Here is a 15619-nt window from a genome sequence, read left to right as displayed (position 1 = left end):
GTGCACGTAGTAAAATAATTGTGACATTGTTCTTAAAGTGATTTAAAACAATGAAAGAATTAATAAAACACTAAAACATGAGCAGAGTCTCAAGCTAGGTTAAAAGCCAAAGAATAAAAATAGGAAACATGCTTCATATACCGACACATGCACAAACAGCATTTATGCACAGAAACATGCAACAATTAGAGAAGTCAGAGTGATGGTGCTTCACTCTCCTGAGCAGTTGATGGTTGTTGGTGCCTTGCTCAAGGGCACCTGACAGTGCCCAGGAATGTAAGCCAACACCACCCCAGCTATCAGCCTAATTCCTCATCTTAAACAAAGTCCCTACAGACCTAGCTACTACCGCCCTAGTTGGTTATCTAAGCAAGCTAACTGTCAGTTCGTACAGTAGTTTCATAGTTGTCCATATGTAGTGCTATCGGCAGCTCGGTGCTCTGATGTATCTGTAGGCTAACGTGACAACAAGCTAACTGTCAGTTTGTACAGTAGTTTAGTAGTTGTCCATATGTAGTGCTATCGGCACCTCTGTGCTCTTAAGTATCTGTAGGCTAACGTGATAACAAGCTAACTGTCAGTTCGTACAGTAGTTAAGAAGTTGTCCATATGTAGTGCTATCGGCACAACTGCTGACTGTGGGTAGGAATCAACATTAGTAAACACAGTTTAGCCCATTTAGCCTTTAGCTCGTGCTCTATCATATCCTTTATCAGGTGATTTCTTTGTTTACAGAATTGTCTGATCAATCAGCTGATTATCGTTTACAGCGTCTCATATTTAAACTTTTATTTCATTAACTGATTGCGCTGAAGTGATTGTGTTTTTCCAAGTGCACTGCTTTTGGTTTTTCTTCTTCATTCTTTTTTTTTTTTTTTTGTCATGTAGCCTGAGTAGTTGCTCTTTGTCTGCCCCCCTCCCTCCTCCTCTGTGAACCCATTGTGCAGCCTTGTCCATCCATCAGCGCCCTCCCTTCCTCCCTCTTAGCGCTCAGCTTCCAGCCATAAGTGTCAAAAAATGCTAAAAGCATCAACGACGGCCTTTCTCCTGCAACTCACACATAAATATCCTGTCAGCATTCTGATTGACCAGTGGCCTGTGCGTCTGAGCCTCGTGAGCCTGTGGATGGGCGGGTGGTGCAGGGTGAGGAGGTGGGGCGCAGGAGGTGAGTGCTCCAGCATGTGATGTGTCAAGAGAGCAGTGCTGGAATTAAGAGAAATAACTTTTTAATGAAGTCTCAGCGAGGACAGCTCAACATGTGTCGACACCTTCCTCTTCTTCTCTCTGTTTAAGCCCTGAAGCTGCTTCATTATCATTCCTGTGTCGAGCTTCTGTCACACACCTCACAGCTCATATCTAGGATGAAATCATAATAACACACACGTTACTCGTCTCACCTTTGCCTCTCCGTGTGTCCACCCCTCCTCCCTCATCAGCTGATAAGACCTCACATGAGGAGCACGCATCAAGTCAGGTTTCTCTAAAAGTCAACGCCTTCACGTGGTCGGATATTTGTTTGTAGCTTGAATAGTAAACAGCTCGTATTCCAGCTTTTCATTTCCAGAGAAGCTTTGACCTCCGACCTCCACTGAGAGTCGGAAAAGTGCAAAATATTGGCACTTTGTGTACATCAAAGTCAACGGCATTGTGGAGCTCTTATGTAACGTCTGTTTTATCAAAAGAGGTTTTGTCAGAGGCGATTTTCTTTGGAGTTGAAACATTTTTCCCTGAAGAAAGTCAGAGAAGCTGTCCAAGGTCCTGCATCTGCAAACAAGAGAGAAACATTCATCTTTAAATGATCAGTTTGAGGCTGTAAAGTAGATTCTTTAAAAAAAAAAAAGTGGCTCCTTGTAGCTTTTAAAATATATTATTGAAATGAAGACATTCTATTCTTAATTTTTTAACTAAATCTTCATCCCATCTGTCAATAAAGCCTGCCACCGCTCTACTTCACCTCCTACAACATCAACAGCCCACCAACTTTCCATGCACCTGTGGCTAACGTCAAGTTTTACAGCCCTGGGAAGATAACTAAATCTACAAAAAGACTAATCTGGAAGAAAATACAGATTTTAATTCTGTGTGGATGGATTCATTTAACTGACAACGAGCTGGATTAATATACATGATTGATGTGTAGGAAGACATAAGCGAACAACAAAAAAATGAGGAGTTGAGCCATTTTATCAACATATGTCATCAAATTCAAGTATTCTTTCAAAAAAAAGGTAAACTTTTTAAAATCCATTTAGTTTCACTTTTAAGCAAAATTACATTTTTTTTTTTACAAATTTAAAATAATTGATTTTTTTCCAAAAAATCTTAAAAACTTGCAAAACTTCAAAAAAATTAAACATTTTGCATTTTTTAAATTCACTTTAAAAAAAAAAAACATTGCATTAAAAACATTTCTTATATTTTTTAATTTGAACTTTTTGAAACTTTTGCAAATTTTTGAAATTTCTTTTATTATGTTTGCTTTTTTGAATTTTGTAGATCTTTGAAATTTCAAAGTTTTTTTTGAAACTTTATGAATTTCAATGGACTTGGACTTTGTTTATTTGGAGTTATCCATAGCAAGAGTCCATGGAACCAAAGACTTTAGTAAAAAGGCCTGGTACTAACTTGGACTTTAGGTGTAAAGTGTTACTTGAGTTTGGAGTTCTGGATCCAAGGAATGGGTGGGTGTCATTTTTATTTATTTATTTATTTATTTTAATCTATTTTTTCATGTGGCCTTATCTCTCGGTTGATTGTTTGATTGATTTGCTTTATTTATTCACTAATTATTTTTCTGTTTTGCTATCATTATCATTACATATATTTTCATTTATTTTTATAATTTTACAATTCTATTTATTTTCATCATTTTTGTTTTATTTTAACTGTGTAGTCAGTGTATTTTTTTCTCTTTGGGTATGTGAATTAATTTCCTATGTTATTTTTATTTATTTTTTACTTTTTGAAAATATATTTATTGTTTATTTTGTTCAAAAAATACAAACCAAGCAAAAAAACAGCAAAACATTTTTTTTAAAAAAAGGAGCCTATCCCCCCACCCCCACCTAAAAGGGGAAGAACAAATAAAGCAACACTGCAAAAAACTGAAATCTTATCAAGTGTTTTTGTCTTTTTTTAAGTAAAAATTGTCTTATTATACTCGATATGAGCCACTTTCAACTTATCAATCCAGAAAAATGTCTTGCTTCAAGTTATCAGAGTACAAAAATGAGGTTTGAATCGCTTGTAACCAGTAAAAAAAAATCTGCCAATGGAACAAGAAAAAAATGCTTGAAAATTTCCTTGAGACTAGAACAATGTCTTAATACAAGTAACTTTTCTCTTGTTCCATTGGCAGATTTTTTTACTGGTTACGAGCAATTCAGACCTCATTTTTGTCCTTAAATAACTTTAAACGAGACATTTTTCTGGATTGGTCATGAGAATTTGGCTCATATTGAGTCCATCCATCCATCCATTTTCTATACCGTTTATCCTGTTACAGGGTCGCGGGTGGCTGGAGCCTATCCCAGCAATCATTGGGCGAGAGGCAGGGTACACCCTGGACTGGTCGCCAGTCAATCGCAGGGCTGACACATAGACAGACAACCATGCACGCACACACTCACACCTAGGGACAATTTTGGTGTGACCAATTAACCTGGTAAGCATGTTTTTGGACTGTGGGAGGAAGCCGGAGTACCCGGAGAGAACCCACGCATGCACGGGGAGAACATGCAAACTCCACACAGAAAGGCCCACCGGCCGAGGTGGGGATTTGAACCGGTGACCTTCTTGCTGTGAGGCTGCAGCGCTAACCGTTGCACCACCGTGCAGCCCGCTCATATTGAGTCTAAAAAGGTATTTTCTACTGAAAATAAGAAAAACACTTGATAAGATTTCAGTTTTTGCAGTGAACAAAGAAAGCACATCTTTTGCACTAACAACACTTACGTCACATTGAAATCTTAACTTAAGCAGTTATTATAGGGGGAAAAAAATTTTTTTTGAAAAAAAAAAAATACTCACATACACACATACTCGCAGCAAGATGGGGGGACTAGGACAAATAACATTATTCTTTGCTTCCAAGAGAGGGTCCCAAAAAGAATAACTACCACTTTAAACAAAACAGCCAATCTTTTCATACTTATACCACAAGTTATGGAGCTGACAGCTCCAAAGATGGCCACCAGTGGGTCAGGTTTCCAACATTTTCCAAAAGCTTTAGAAAGGAAATAAAAGATGTTTTTCTGGGCTCTATTTGTGACTTTTACTCCACTAACTTTCCTTCTTTCATTTCTTGCAGTTTTTGCTCTGTCAGCTGCTGATTTTGTTTTTCTTTCATGAAATCCAGTCTCAAAGAGCTCATGCAGCTCTGCACGTGGTTTCTTTAAGTGCTGCTGCTGATACTGTGCATGGTGCATCTCCCTGTATTCGTTCAGGGTCAAACGTAGAGAGATCTAAGAGTCCGTTCAGTGGTGGACATGATGGCTACAGCAGAGGGATGAGCATCCGTCACCTGGACGCTCCTGACAGTTTTTTTTTTTTGCGTTTGTAATATGACTTTATTTAAAGTTTTGTGAGAGAAGAGCCAGATACAATAGCTGTTTTCTTTTGTTCTGCTCCTTTTCATTCCTTTGAGAATTTTTATTTTCATTTTCATATTGAATAGATATATTTTTGTGACAGTATAAATGAAATAAAAACCAACTAAACTGAACTAAAGTACTTTAACTTACGTTACAACGGCATGCACTTCCTCTGTGCATGTTGTCATATGTGTCACTTAACTTCTGTTTATCCGCCCAGAGTCGTGAAGTGCTGCAGAGGAAAAGCAGAATTTTCAGGCAGTATAAATCTTTTTCTCTAGCATCGCCTCACCTGTGTGCTCCTTAAAAAAAAAAAAAAAAAAGCTTGAGAATGCTGAAACTTTCACCTTCTCTTTCTAAAGCTGTCACAACATTCAAACTGAGTCAGCCTGAGATCCTGGATGGACTGAATTACCATAAGACTGAGGTCACGATGACATCTGCAGCAGAGCAGGGACCGCGCACACACTCATCTATGAGCAGCTCTTTCTGTGAGGTGAAGTCATGCATGTGCAAAAATAAAACTGAAAAAATAAAAACCAAATAAGCAAGTACGGCTTTTCTTTCATTTTCTGACACCTCCTGCACCCATCTCCCTCACTGAGTTTCCTCTGTCTCTGCAGCTTCGTTAAGGCTTCCTGCTCTAATTAAAGCCTCTGCTCTCTGTGTTTGCAGGCGCAGGGAGAGGGAGAGGAGGTGGTCGGGGGTTTGTCTCCTATAAGGCTCGGCTTTGAAGGGTGTTTCATACAAATCTGTGTCTCTCTCATGTTTTCGTGCTCCCACTGGCAGGTGTCTTGTTACACTGAAGCGTCTCAGCCCACATGGACGTGGGTGAATAAATGAATCTGATATTTTCTGATGGCTCCGGCCTAATGTTTGGGTGTGGGGCTCTTCTGTTTGTGTTCCTCGAGTCTATCTCAGCAGATCATACACAAACTGACTGGTGTGGGGTCGGGTCTGCCTTTGCCATAAGTCACTCGGCTCTTCATGTGACTGTTTAGCGTATGAATTAGAGAGACAACCCCCTCTCCAGCCCCTGATCCACTGCTGACAATAGATAGCCCAACAGCTGTTGCCTGGAAACCAAATCTGGTTACTATCCTGCTGAACTGCTCCGAGGCTCCGTTTCTCTGTGTCCTCTCAAAATTTTATCAAATATTGGTCAAGTATTACTTCACAAAAGTCTGTACATTAACTTTATACCACTGCATTTCGCATGTAGTTTCTAAGTGACCTTGAAAAAGTCTCTCTTCTAGATATCTGCCTGATCTTAATCCACACTTAGGTTATTCCCAAATGCTACTATAGCTTCTAAAGGGCCTTTAACACAACAACGGTTTTAGGATGAACACGGAAACGGTGTTTAAACTGACCTAAAACACAAAAATTTGTATGTTTTGACATGTCATTACACCCTACTTTGGACATTTTTGAATCTCGTTGCTCATGATATTGCCAAATAACAAGAAAGAAAGAGCGAACTGATACTGAAACTAATAAAGACTAAAATAAAACTAATCCGTTTCAAAAAAAAAAGAAAAACAAACCTGGAAAACTGATTTAAAAACTACTTAACACTAAATTGAAAACAAAAAGTCAAAACTAAAAATAAAAATAAAAGCTAAGGGAAAATGCAAAACCTATATCCTAAAAAAATGTATGTTTTAAGATGTCATTACACACGACTTTTTCTTACATTTCTAAATTTCCACTCACAGTTATGCTTAAAAGAAAAAAAAAGAACAACAAAAAACAACTTAAACTTAAACTAATAAAAACTAAAAAAAAAAAAAAAAAAAAAGTCGTTTTTAGATAATATAAACCAAACCTAAAAATCTGCTTTAAAAACTGATTAAAACTAAATAAATGAATTATATATATATATAAAAATAAATAAATTTAAAAAAAACAGCAGAAAAAGGCAAAAAAGAACAAAACAAAAAAAAATGAAAATTCAAGTGAAAGAAAAATGCAAACCTAAAAATCTGCTTTAAAAACTGATTAAAACTAAATAAATGAATTACATATATATATATAAAAAAAAACAGCAGAAAAAGGCAAAAAAGAACAAAACAAAAAAAAAAAAGAAAATTTAAGTGAAAGAAAATTGCAAAACTTTGGAAGCTGTTACACAACAGTAATTTATGGATCAAATGTCACAGTATTGCTGTGTTTTGGCCACTATTTTACACGAAAACAGCGTTTAAGCTGACCTGAAACTCAAAAACTTGTTTGATGTTTTGACATGTTATTACTAGGGATGGGTACCAAATTAGATACTTTTATAGGTACCAACCAAATACAGTCAAAAGTACCGGGTACCGATTCACGTCAAATCAAAAGGTACCATGTTTAGGTACCTAAACACATCCTTGTGACTGTGAGGGAGTGGAAGAGAAGGAGATTGTCCATGCTGGACATGAGCACAGAATTGTAAAGTTATGTATTGAAGAATAAATATGTTACATTGAAAAAAAAAAACATTTTATCATCAAACAAATTGATATTTTTTACGAAATAAACACAAAAAGTACCGAAAATTGGTACCGTTGAGTTCTGCTGAAGGATACCCATCCCTAGTTATTACACACAACTTTTTCTTACATTTTTGAATCTCTTTGCTCATAATTGTGCCCACTAACGAGAAGAGGGATCTGTGTTTTTTCTCCGCTGAAAACGATTTCTGTGATTAATTTTGTAGTGATGGTGGACACTGGAGCCTAACTGTCAGACAGAAAAAGGACAGAAGAGCTGAAGAAAGAGAAACAGGAGAGAGATAGAGCACGAGCTAAAGGCTAAAAGAGCTAAACTGTTTGTGCTAATGTTGACTCCAACCCACAGTCAGCAGTTATTCTGCAGTGGTCTGTTCAAACTTGAGAGTCTATCAATAAAATGAAGAGTGAGGTTACGTTAGCTCTGATTGGTAGATGACTGGCAGGACATGACCAGGATTCACTAACGTTAAAACAAAAAGAAGTGTATCAAGGTTCATTAAGCGTTCATTCCTCCTCAAGTTCAGCTGACAGGAGCAGTCATTAAAGCTGAAGGTCTGTGACTCAAAGGGAGATAAATCTCTGAACATTCAACATGTTTCCAAAGCTGCTGGTGTTAACAGGATGACTGTCAGTACCTGTTGGGATTTAAAACGTGTCGTTTGTTCCTGGATGAGCAGATGAACGTATCGAACAACATGTTTGTGTGTCTGTCTTACTGTATTTAATTTCAGGTATGCAGAACACACTGTGCCAAAAAAACTGAGCAGGATCTGTTTCTGCAGGCTGGGAGGCAGCTTGACCCAGGAATACACACACACACACTCTCAGCTTACACACACACACATCATCAAATCTGGGAAGGCATCATCTGCAAAGTAAGACAAGGAATTTATAAGATTGGAAAGTAAAAATAGAAAATTAGAAGGCAATTATGTTTGAAGAGGAAGACAGCTTTACTTTAGTCGTGCTTTTTCAGATTGTGTCTGCACTCAGAGCAGGGTTTCCTCTCCTCGTGCTGTGAAAGCTCCTGCCGAAATAATTCACCTGCACGTCTTTCACCAGTTCAGGAGGTTCCTCTGCATCCTTGCAACAGGATCTTATCTGGGCTCACAGATTTTGGCAGTGAAATGTCGCCGTACGATAGGATCACAGATAACCTCCGTATGATACAACACAAAGTGATATCTGAGCTTTATAAGCAGCATGTCGCCTCTCACTCACAAAACACATTATTAACACATTAATTCCCCAGTTTAACCAGAGTTACGCTGTTGCCAAGCAACATCAGAGTACTTCCTCCTTTGCGTCTGCCTCATCTTTTCTTTAAATCTTTGCTCTCTCACAAACATGTTAGGCTACTGCAAACATTTGAATTGAAACGTGTTAGAGCTGTCTTGATGGAGCTCAGGACTTCCTGTGACTCTGTCTTACCCATGCATTGGTCTGTGCAGGAAGCAGGGACAGGAAGAGGCTGAACAGACTGGTCAGGAGGGCCAGATCTGTCCTGGACTGCTCCCTCAAGGAGGAGGAGGAGGAGGGTGAGAAGAGGATGCATGCAGAGTTTGCATCCATTCTGAACGATCCCTCTTGTTTACTGCTTCAGACTGTGGTGGCTTTGAGGAGCTCGTTCAGTGAGCACAACTATCCCAGGCCAACCCACTTTCTAACAGGCCCACCCTAAACTTTTCTTTGGAAAAAAAAAAAATTATAACAAAAATAACAACAACAGGTTAATTGTGGATAATCGTGCTGCTCTTATATCTATCTATAATAAAGTAAAGTTGAGGCGGCGCAGCCTGCTCGTGTATTAGAGCACTTCTCTATGGCCAAAACCATGGAGAGCAACTGCAGGTAGGCCCATCTGATGCGCAAAAATGCGGTGGCTGGAGGGTGTCAGATGATTTGTAGAAGCAAAAACAAGAATGCAAGAGCAAAAAACATGAACATAAAAGCTAGGACACGAATGCAAGCGCAAAAAACCCCCAAAACAAATGCAAAAGCCACAATACAAACACAAAAGATACAACACAAATGAAAGAGCTATAACAAATTGTAAGAGCAAAAAAAACAAGTGCAAAAGCTACAACACCAGTGCAAGAGCAAAAACACAAATAAAAAAGTTACAACATGAATGCAAGAGCTACAAAACCATGCAAGAGTAAAAAAAAATGAATGCAAAAACTACACCACAAATGCAAAAGCTATGACACAAATGCAAAAGCTACAACACAAATGCAAAAGAGCTGACACAGATGCAAAAGCTACATCAGAAGTGCAAGAGCAAAACCACAAATGAAAAAGCTACAACAAAATTGCAAGAGCAAAATACAAATGCAAAAGTACAACACACATGCAAAAGCTACAAAACCAGTGCAAGAGCTACTACCCAAATGCAAAAGCTACGACACAAATGCAAAAGCTAAGACACAGGTGCAAGAGCAAAAAAACAAATGCAAAAACTACAACAGAGGTGCAAGAGCAAAAATACAAATGCAAAAGCTACAACACAGGTGCAAAAGCAAAAACACAAATGCAAAAGCAAAAACACAGGTGCAAGAGCAAAAACACAAATGCAAAAGCTACAACACAGGTGCAAAAGCTAAGACACAAATGCGAAAACAAAAAAAACAAATGCAAAAGCTGCAACAAAAATGCAAAAGCTACATCAGAAGTGCAAGAGCAAAACCACAAATAAAAAAACTACAACAAAATTGCAAGAGCAAAATACAAATGCAAAAGTACAACACACATGCAAAAGCTACAAAACCAGTGCAAGAGCTACTACCCAAATGCAAAAGCTACGACACAAATGCAAAAGCTACAACAGAGGTGCAAGAGCAAAAATACAAATGCAAAAACTACAACAGAGGTGCAAGGGCAAAAATACAAATGCAAAAGCTACAATACAGGTGCAAGAGCAAAAATACAAATGCAAAAGCTACAATACAGGTGCAAGAGCAAAAATACAAATGCAAAAGCTACAACACAGGTGCAAAAGCTAAGACACAAATGCAAAAACAAAAACACAGGTGCAAGAGCTACTACCCAAATGCAAAAGCTACGACACAAATGCAAAAGCTAAGACACAGGTGCAAGAGCAAAAATACAAATGCAAAAACTACAACAGAGGTGCAAGAGCAAAAATACAAATGCAAAAGCTACAATACAGGTGCAAAAGCAAAAACACAAATGCAAAAGCAAAAACACAGGTGCAAGAGCAAAACAACAAATGCAAAAGCTACAACACAGGTGCAAAAGCTAAGACACAAATGCAAAAACAAAAAGAAACAAATGCAAAAGCTGCAACAAAAATGCAAAAGCTACATCAGAAGTGCAAGAGCAAAACCACAAATGAAAAAGCTACTACAAAATTGCAAGAGCAAAATACAAATGCAAAAGTACAACACACATGCAAAAGCTACAAAACCAGTGCAAGAGCTACTACCCAAATGCAAAAGCTATGACACAAATGCAAAAGCTAAGACACAGGTGCAAGAGCAAAAATACAAATGCAAAAGCTACAATACAGGTGCAAAAGCAAAAACACAAATGCAAAAGCAAAAACACAGGTGCAAGAGCAAAAATACAAATGCAAAAGCTACGACACAGGTGCAAGAGCAAAAATACAAATGCAAAAGCTACAACACAGGTGCAAAAGCTAAGACACAAATGCAAAAACAAAAAAAACAAATGCAAAAGCTGCAACAAAAATGCAGAAGCTACAACAGAAGGGCAGAAGCAAAACCACAAACGCAAAAGCTAAATGAAAAATGATATGAATACAAAATGAATGTAAAAGCCACAAAATGGCTTGAAAAAAACATAATCTTATATTGACTTTTATAAATCAATAATATTAGCATTAAAGCTATATTTAGCATACCTGAAAGTAAAAAAAGAGAGAGAAAACAATCACTTTGGTTGTGTTGTTGCTTTCGTATTCATGTTGTTGCTTTTGCAAATTTGCTGACACCTACTGGACACCGTACTTAAACATTCGAAAATGCAAATAAAATATTAAAGTATCAAAAAGCAGATATTTAGCTTATATTTCAGGTCTGTTTAGAAACTGGTTTCTGTCTTCTTCTTACTGGGGCTCATGGAGTCAAACCAGCGCTGAACTGTCCTCTGTGGGGCCGAACTTTCTGCTCCAGCAGACCCGGATGAAAGCTTTTGCACGAGTTGCTGAAATGTTGGCTGAGCTGATTTTTGATCACGTGTTTGTCGGACTGACTCGCTGAAGCTGGAGTTTCACGGAGCTTCAGTTTTTCCCTCAGCTCTGAAATAATGAACTGAAGCATCAGTGCCTCCCTTTCTCTCTCTCCCTCTGTTTCCCGCCCCCGTGACGTCAGGCTTGTTTAAAGCTCTCCTCGCGTGTCTCCGATCGGCCCCTCTCCTCGTGCTCCTCTTTTCCTCTCCTGCTCCTCCTCCTCCTCCTCCTCCTCTACCTCCCTCCTCACATGCACCTTCCTCACCGAGCTGCACACCGGCCAATGCTTCACATCGCCCTGGCCCACGGCGTCCGTCCCATGCGTGGGAAGCACAACAAAATCAAGGGCTTCACTTGAGAGGGTCCACAGGCGCGAGAGGAAAGGGGACAGTGTCCGCGTGCGTCTGTCTTTGGCTTGACTTCCCTCCGCACGAGGGGCTGGTTTCAGCGCGGATCTCAGCGTTTAGAGACTGAGGTAGGTGCTCTGCACTTTCCTAAAATCATGTTTCATGGAGGTTAAAGTAGTTTCTACTTATCAGAAAAGAGTAAATCTTTATTAAAGTGTGTGAAATAAATTTTAGAGTAGATTCTTCGTGTAAACTGATCAAACTGAGGCTGGTTTTGCTCTGAGACACTTTTCTTCTATACATAGAGATGCTTTAATTTCAGCACCACGGACAGCTCCAGCTCCAGCTGCTGCTCCATAAGCTGAAACTCTTATTGGAAATCTTGGCTCTTAAACCAAATTTACACATAATTCTCTTTAAGAACTGTCAGTTTGTTATCACTAACAGGAAACAGCTGGTTTGAGATCAATATCTTTTCATTACAAGTTGATCTGATTGGGTCTTTGGGTCAATCAAGATTTTTTTTTTTAAGTCTTAAAACCCATTTCTATTCCTTGGCTTTAAACCAAGCTTGAGAATCTGCTTCTTTTTTGATGTTTTATGGTTTGTTTTAGTTTAAAGTAGTTATTTTTATTCTTCTCAAATTGTTTCCTTGCAAAAAAACTAAAACATTATCAAGTGTTTTTGTCTTATTTTCAGTAGAAAATGTCTTTTAAGACTTAATATGAGCCACATTCACCTGACTAGTCCAGAAAATGTCTTATTTCAAGCAAGTTAGACCTCATTTCTGTCTTTCAATAACTTTAAACAAGACATTTTTCTGCACTGATAAGTTGGATGTGGCTTAAATCAAGCATAAGAAGACATTTTTTACTGAAAACAGTGTTTTAAGAACAACAAAACAATCATTTCAGTATCTGCATCTTTGTTTTAGTCATTTACTTACTTATGCCTGCACCATCTGTTATGTGCAGCATTTTGTTTCAGCTGTGGTAGCTTTTAAAGTGCTTTATAAAGAAAGTTGAGTTGAGATTCAGTATATTTTGAGTTGATTTTTTGACTTTTCGAAGCATAAATTCAGTTTTTAAACCATTAAGGAGCATGGAGCAGGTGGAAATTGGAGTATGAGAAGTGATGCCTCTGTACTTATTTTTTTATTTGTATTTTTCTTAATATGTATGTTGAAATGTGTGTTTAATCACTTATTTTTCCATTATTAGAATATTTATTTTTCATTTACTTCTTATTTTCTTTTGGTCTAGCACGTTTTTTTTCTGATTTTCATTATAAGTCCTGCATGAGTCTTGCTGTGAGGTTTTCTGTTGAATTGAGGAGATTTTGCACAGATTTCTGCTTTAAATCAGAGTAGTTACACTTTTTCTAACAGGTCAGTTTAACTCTGATTCATGAAGGGGGAAGTGCCTTTCCTTTTAGAGTCTGATGAAGAAGAGACACATCTCTCTAACAATCATTAACACCCCGTCTTCTCCTTTCACTCCCTCCCCAGGACAAACAGCGTGGAGTTATGAACGAGTCGCTGGTGGTGAACGACTCCTCTGCGACTCCCGTGGCGGGGGAAGCTCTGCCGTGGATGGAGGCTGAGTCTGCAGAGAACAACAGCAGCCTGGAGTTCTCCACCGCTCCGTTAGATTTCCCCATCAACCCCTGGGACATTATGCTCTGCATGTCTGGCACCGTGATCGCCTGTGAAAACGCCATCGTGGTAGCAATCATCTTCTACACGCCCACGCTGAGGACTCCCATGTTCGTGCTGATTGGGAGCCTGGCCACGGCAGACCTGCTGGCAGGCATGGGATTAATCTTAAACTTTGTGTTCCAGTACGTGATCTCCTCTGAGACTATCAGCCTTATTACCGTGGGCTTCCTGGTGGCCTCCTTCACGGCGTCCATCAGCAGCCTTTTGGCCATCACGGTGGACCGTTACTTCTCGCTCTACAACGCTCTGACTTACTTCTCAGAGAAGACTCTGCAGTACGTGCACCTGATGCTGCTGGTGACCTGGGGGGTGTCTCTGTTCTTAGGTCTGCTGCCCGTGCTCGGCTGGAACTGCCTGGACGAGCCTTCGTCCTGCAGCATCGTCCGACCTTTGACCCGTAGCAACCTCATGGTCCTGGCGACCTCCTTCTTCGCCATTTTTATGCTCATGCTCACCCTTTATTTTAAGATTTGTAAGATTGTGTGCCACCACGCCCACCAGATCGCCCTCCAGCAGCACTTTTTTGCTACATCTCATTATGTAGCCACTAAAAAAGGGGTCTCAACTTTAGCCATCATCTTGGGAACCTTTGGCGCCAGTTGGCTGCCGTTTGCTATTTACTGCCTGGTTGGCGAGAAGGAGTATCCGCCAGTGTACACTTACGCTACACTTCTGCCAGCCACCTACAACTCCATGATCAACCCTATCATCTACGCCTACAGGAACGCAGAGATCCAGCGCTCCATCTACATGCTTCTCTGTGGCTGCTTTCAGGCTAACAAGGCCTACAGGTCCAGGTCGCCTAGCGAGGTCTAAGAAAACGCTCAAGTGAGTGAAAAAGACAGCAAAAAGACAAACCGCCCTGTGACTATGACAATCCGCTTTCAACCCGAAGGTGTGATGCTACAAATGTGTCTCTCATGCATACCGTATCTGCACTTTACTTTGTCTCAACACAAGCTAGGATGTGGAAAATGCTGTGAACAAGAAACTTCTGTGAAAAAGACAAAACAAAACCTGCGAATGTACTTAAACTGAGAAAAGGAATGGAAAACTTGCACTTTAGTCTGTTTTACTTTTGAAATGCCAAAGCAGTATTGTAAAGCTCTTAGTGTGTTGAAAAAAAACGTCCAAACTTGTGAGTACCATGTGCCGTTTTTTTTTTTTCTATTTTGTATGGTATCGTCTTTGATGTACGTTTTCTACAAGAGAAATAAAGGAGTGAAAACCACCTGCGGCTGTGTCACGTTTCTCTCAAGGACTCACCTCACTTACTTCCTCTATCATCTCGTTCTGGTCTTTTCCTCCAGGGAGCAGGCGGCTTACGACGTATGGAGACAGCAACAAGTGTCCTGTCCCTTAAGAATAGCTTTGATTTTCTCTCCGGCACGTATGAATCCTGTGTGCACAGCCTGGTAGTGCTATGAGAAAGTAATAGAGTGAGAGCACAAACGTGTGAAAACATGTGCCATGTGGTCAAGATGTGTGTCTCTGTGTTTTCACTCCCTCCCCCACAGGAAGAGCAGGTGTAATGTAACCTGATAAACACCTAGCTAGCATCCCTGAGTTGCAATGTGTTGTATTTATTGCTTCTTATTGACCTTGGAATATAGTTGCATTGATTAGATAAAACCCACTCAACTCTATGAGCTGAAAAAGGTCGTTCAGACGGCGTCTTATCTCTCATCGTCTCAGTAGCATCCACATTTATGAATTGAGAGTAAAGCAGCCTGAGGCACGTGTATGTTTGTGTGACAAGGGCGATGATAATAATAAGTCTGTCTGCTCTCGCCGTCTGCTGCGCTGTAAAGACAGAGCGAATAACCCTGGCAGCCTGAGCGGCAGGCAAACACGGCAGTTTATCTGCTGGGCTGTTTAAACAGGTTGTAGCTGCAGGAATCAGAGCATGCTGTTGTAAACCAGGAGGCATGTAGGAGATTTTGGAAAACAGACGATTATCTTCTCATAGAAGTTTGTACATGGCAGCCAATATACCTAATCCTAGAATACTGATTCATAAAAAACATTCTTTTTTATATTCATAAGTAATTGACTTTTAAATGACTGCAGGCTAGGACAACTATTGCCTTAAAATGGAAGAGCATGGAAGCTTCTTCCCACCAGTCTTTGAGCACACACCTCTGATTTGGCCAAAGTTTCAATATAACACAAAAATTGACCCCAACATACCAAAATGTGCCCTCTAGCGCCACCTGCAGTGGCTCTTGTGGGTTGTAAGAAAGTCATAAAGAGATCAA

At 39.5% G+C, this 15619-nt stretch overlaps 1 protein-coding gene across 1 annotated transcript; it reads left to right on the top strand.

Annotated features, from left to right (window-relative positions):
• The first annotated feature begins 11396 nt into the window (after positions 1-11396).
• gpr6 (G protein-coupled receptor 6) lies at positions 11397-14577 on the top strand. The gene is made up of 2 exons (XM_074685389.1): positions 11397-11772; positions 13152-14577. Exon 2 carries the CDS (start codon positions 13170-13172, stop codon positions 14175-14177), a length of 1008 nt encoding a protein of 335 aa, XP_074541490.1. The 5' UTR covers positions 11397-11772; positions 13152-13169; the 3' UTR covers positions 14178-14577.
• Positions 14578-15619: the final 1042 nt, after the last annotated feature.

This window comes from Halichoeres trimaculatus, unplaced genomic scaffold (assembly GCF_033239565.1).
Source record: "Halichoeres trimaculatus isolate MK-OKI-2021-1 unplaced genomic scaffold, fHalTri1.1 fHalTri1_scaffold_13, whole genome shotgun sequence".
NCBI classification, from domain to species: Eukaryota; Metazoa; Chordata; class Actinopteri; order Labriformes; family Labridae; genus Halichoeres; species Halichoeres trimaculatus.
Note: the sequence above shows the minus strand (reverse complement) of the source record. Positions and strands in the feature narration are given on the sequence as shown.

Excerpts from the sequence above, each read along its gene's own strand:
- gpr6 (XM_074685389.1), top strand. The coding sequence starts at position 13,170 with ATGAACGAGTCGCTGGTGGTGAACGACTCCTCTGCGACTCCCGTGGCG.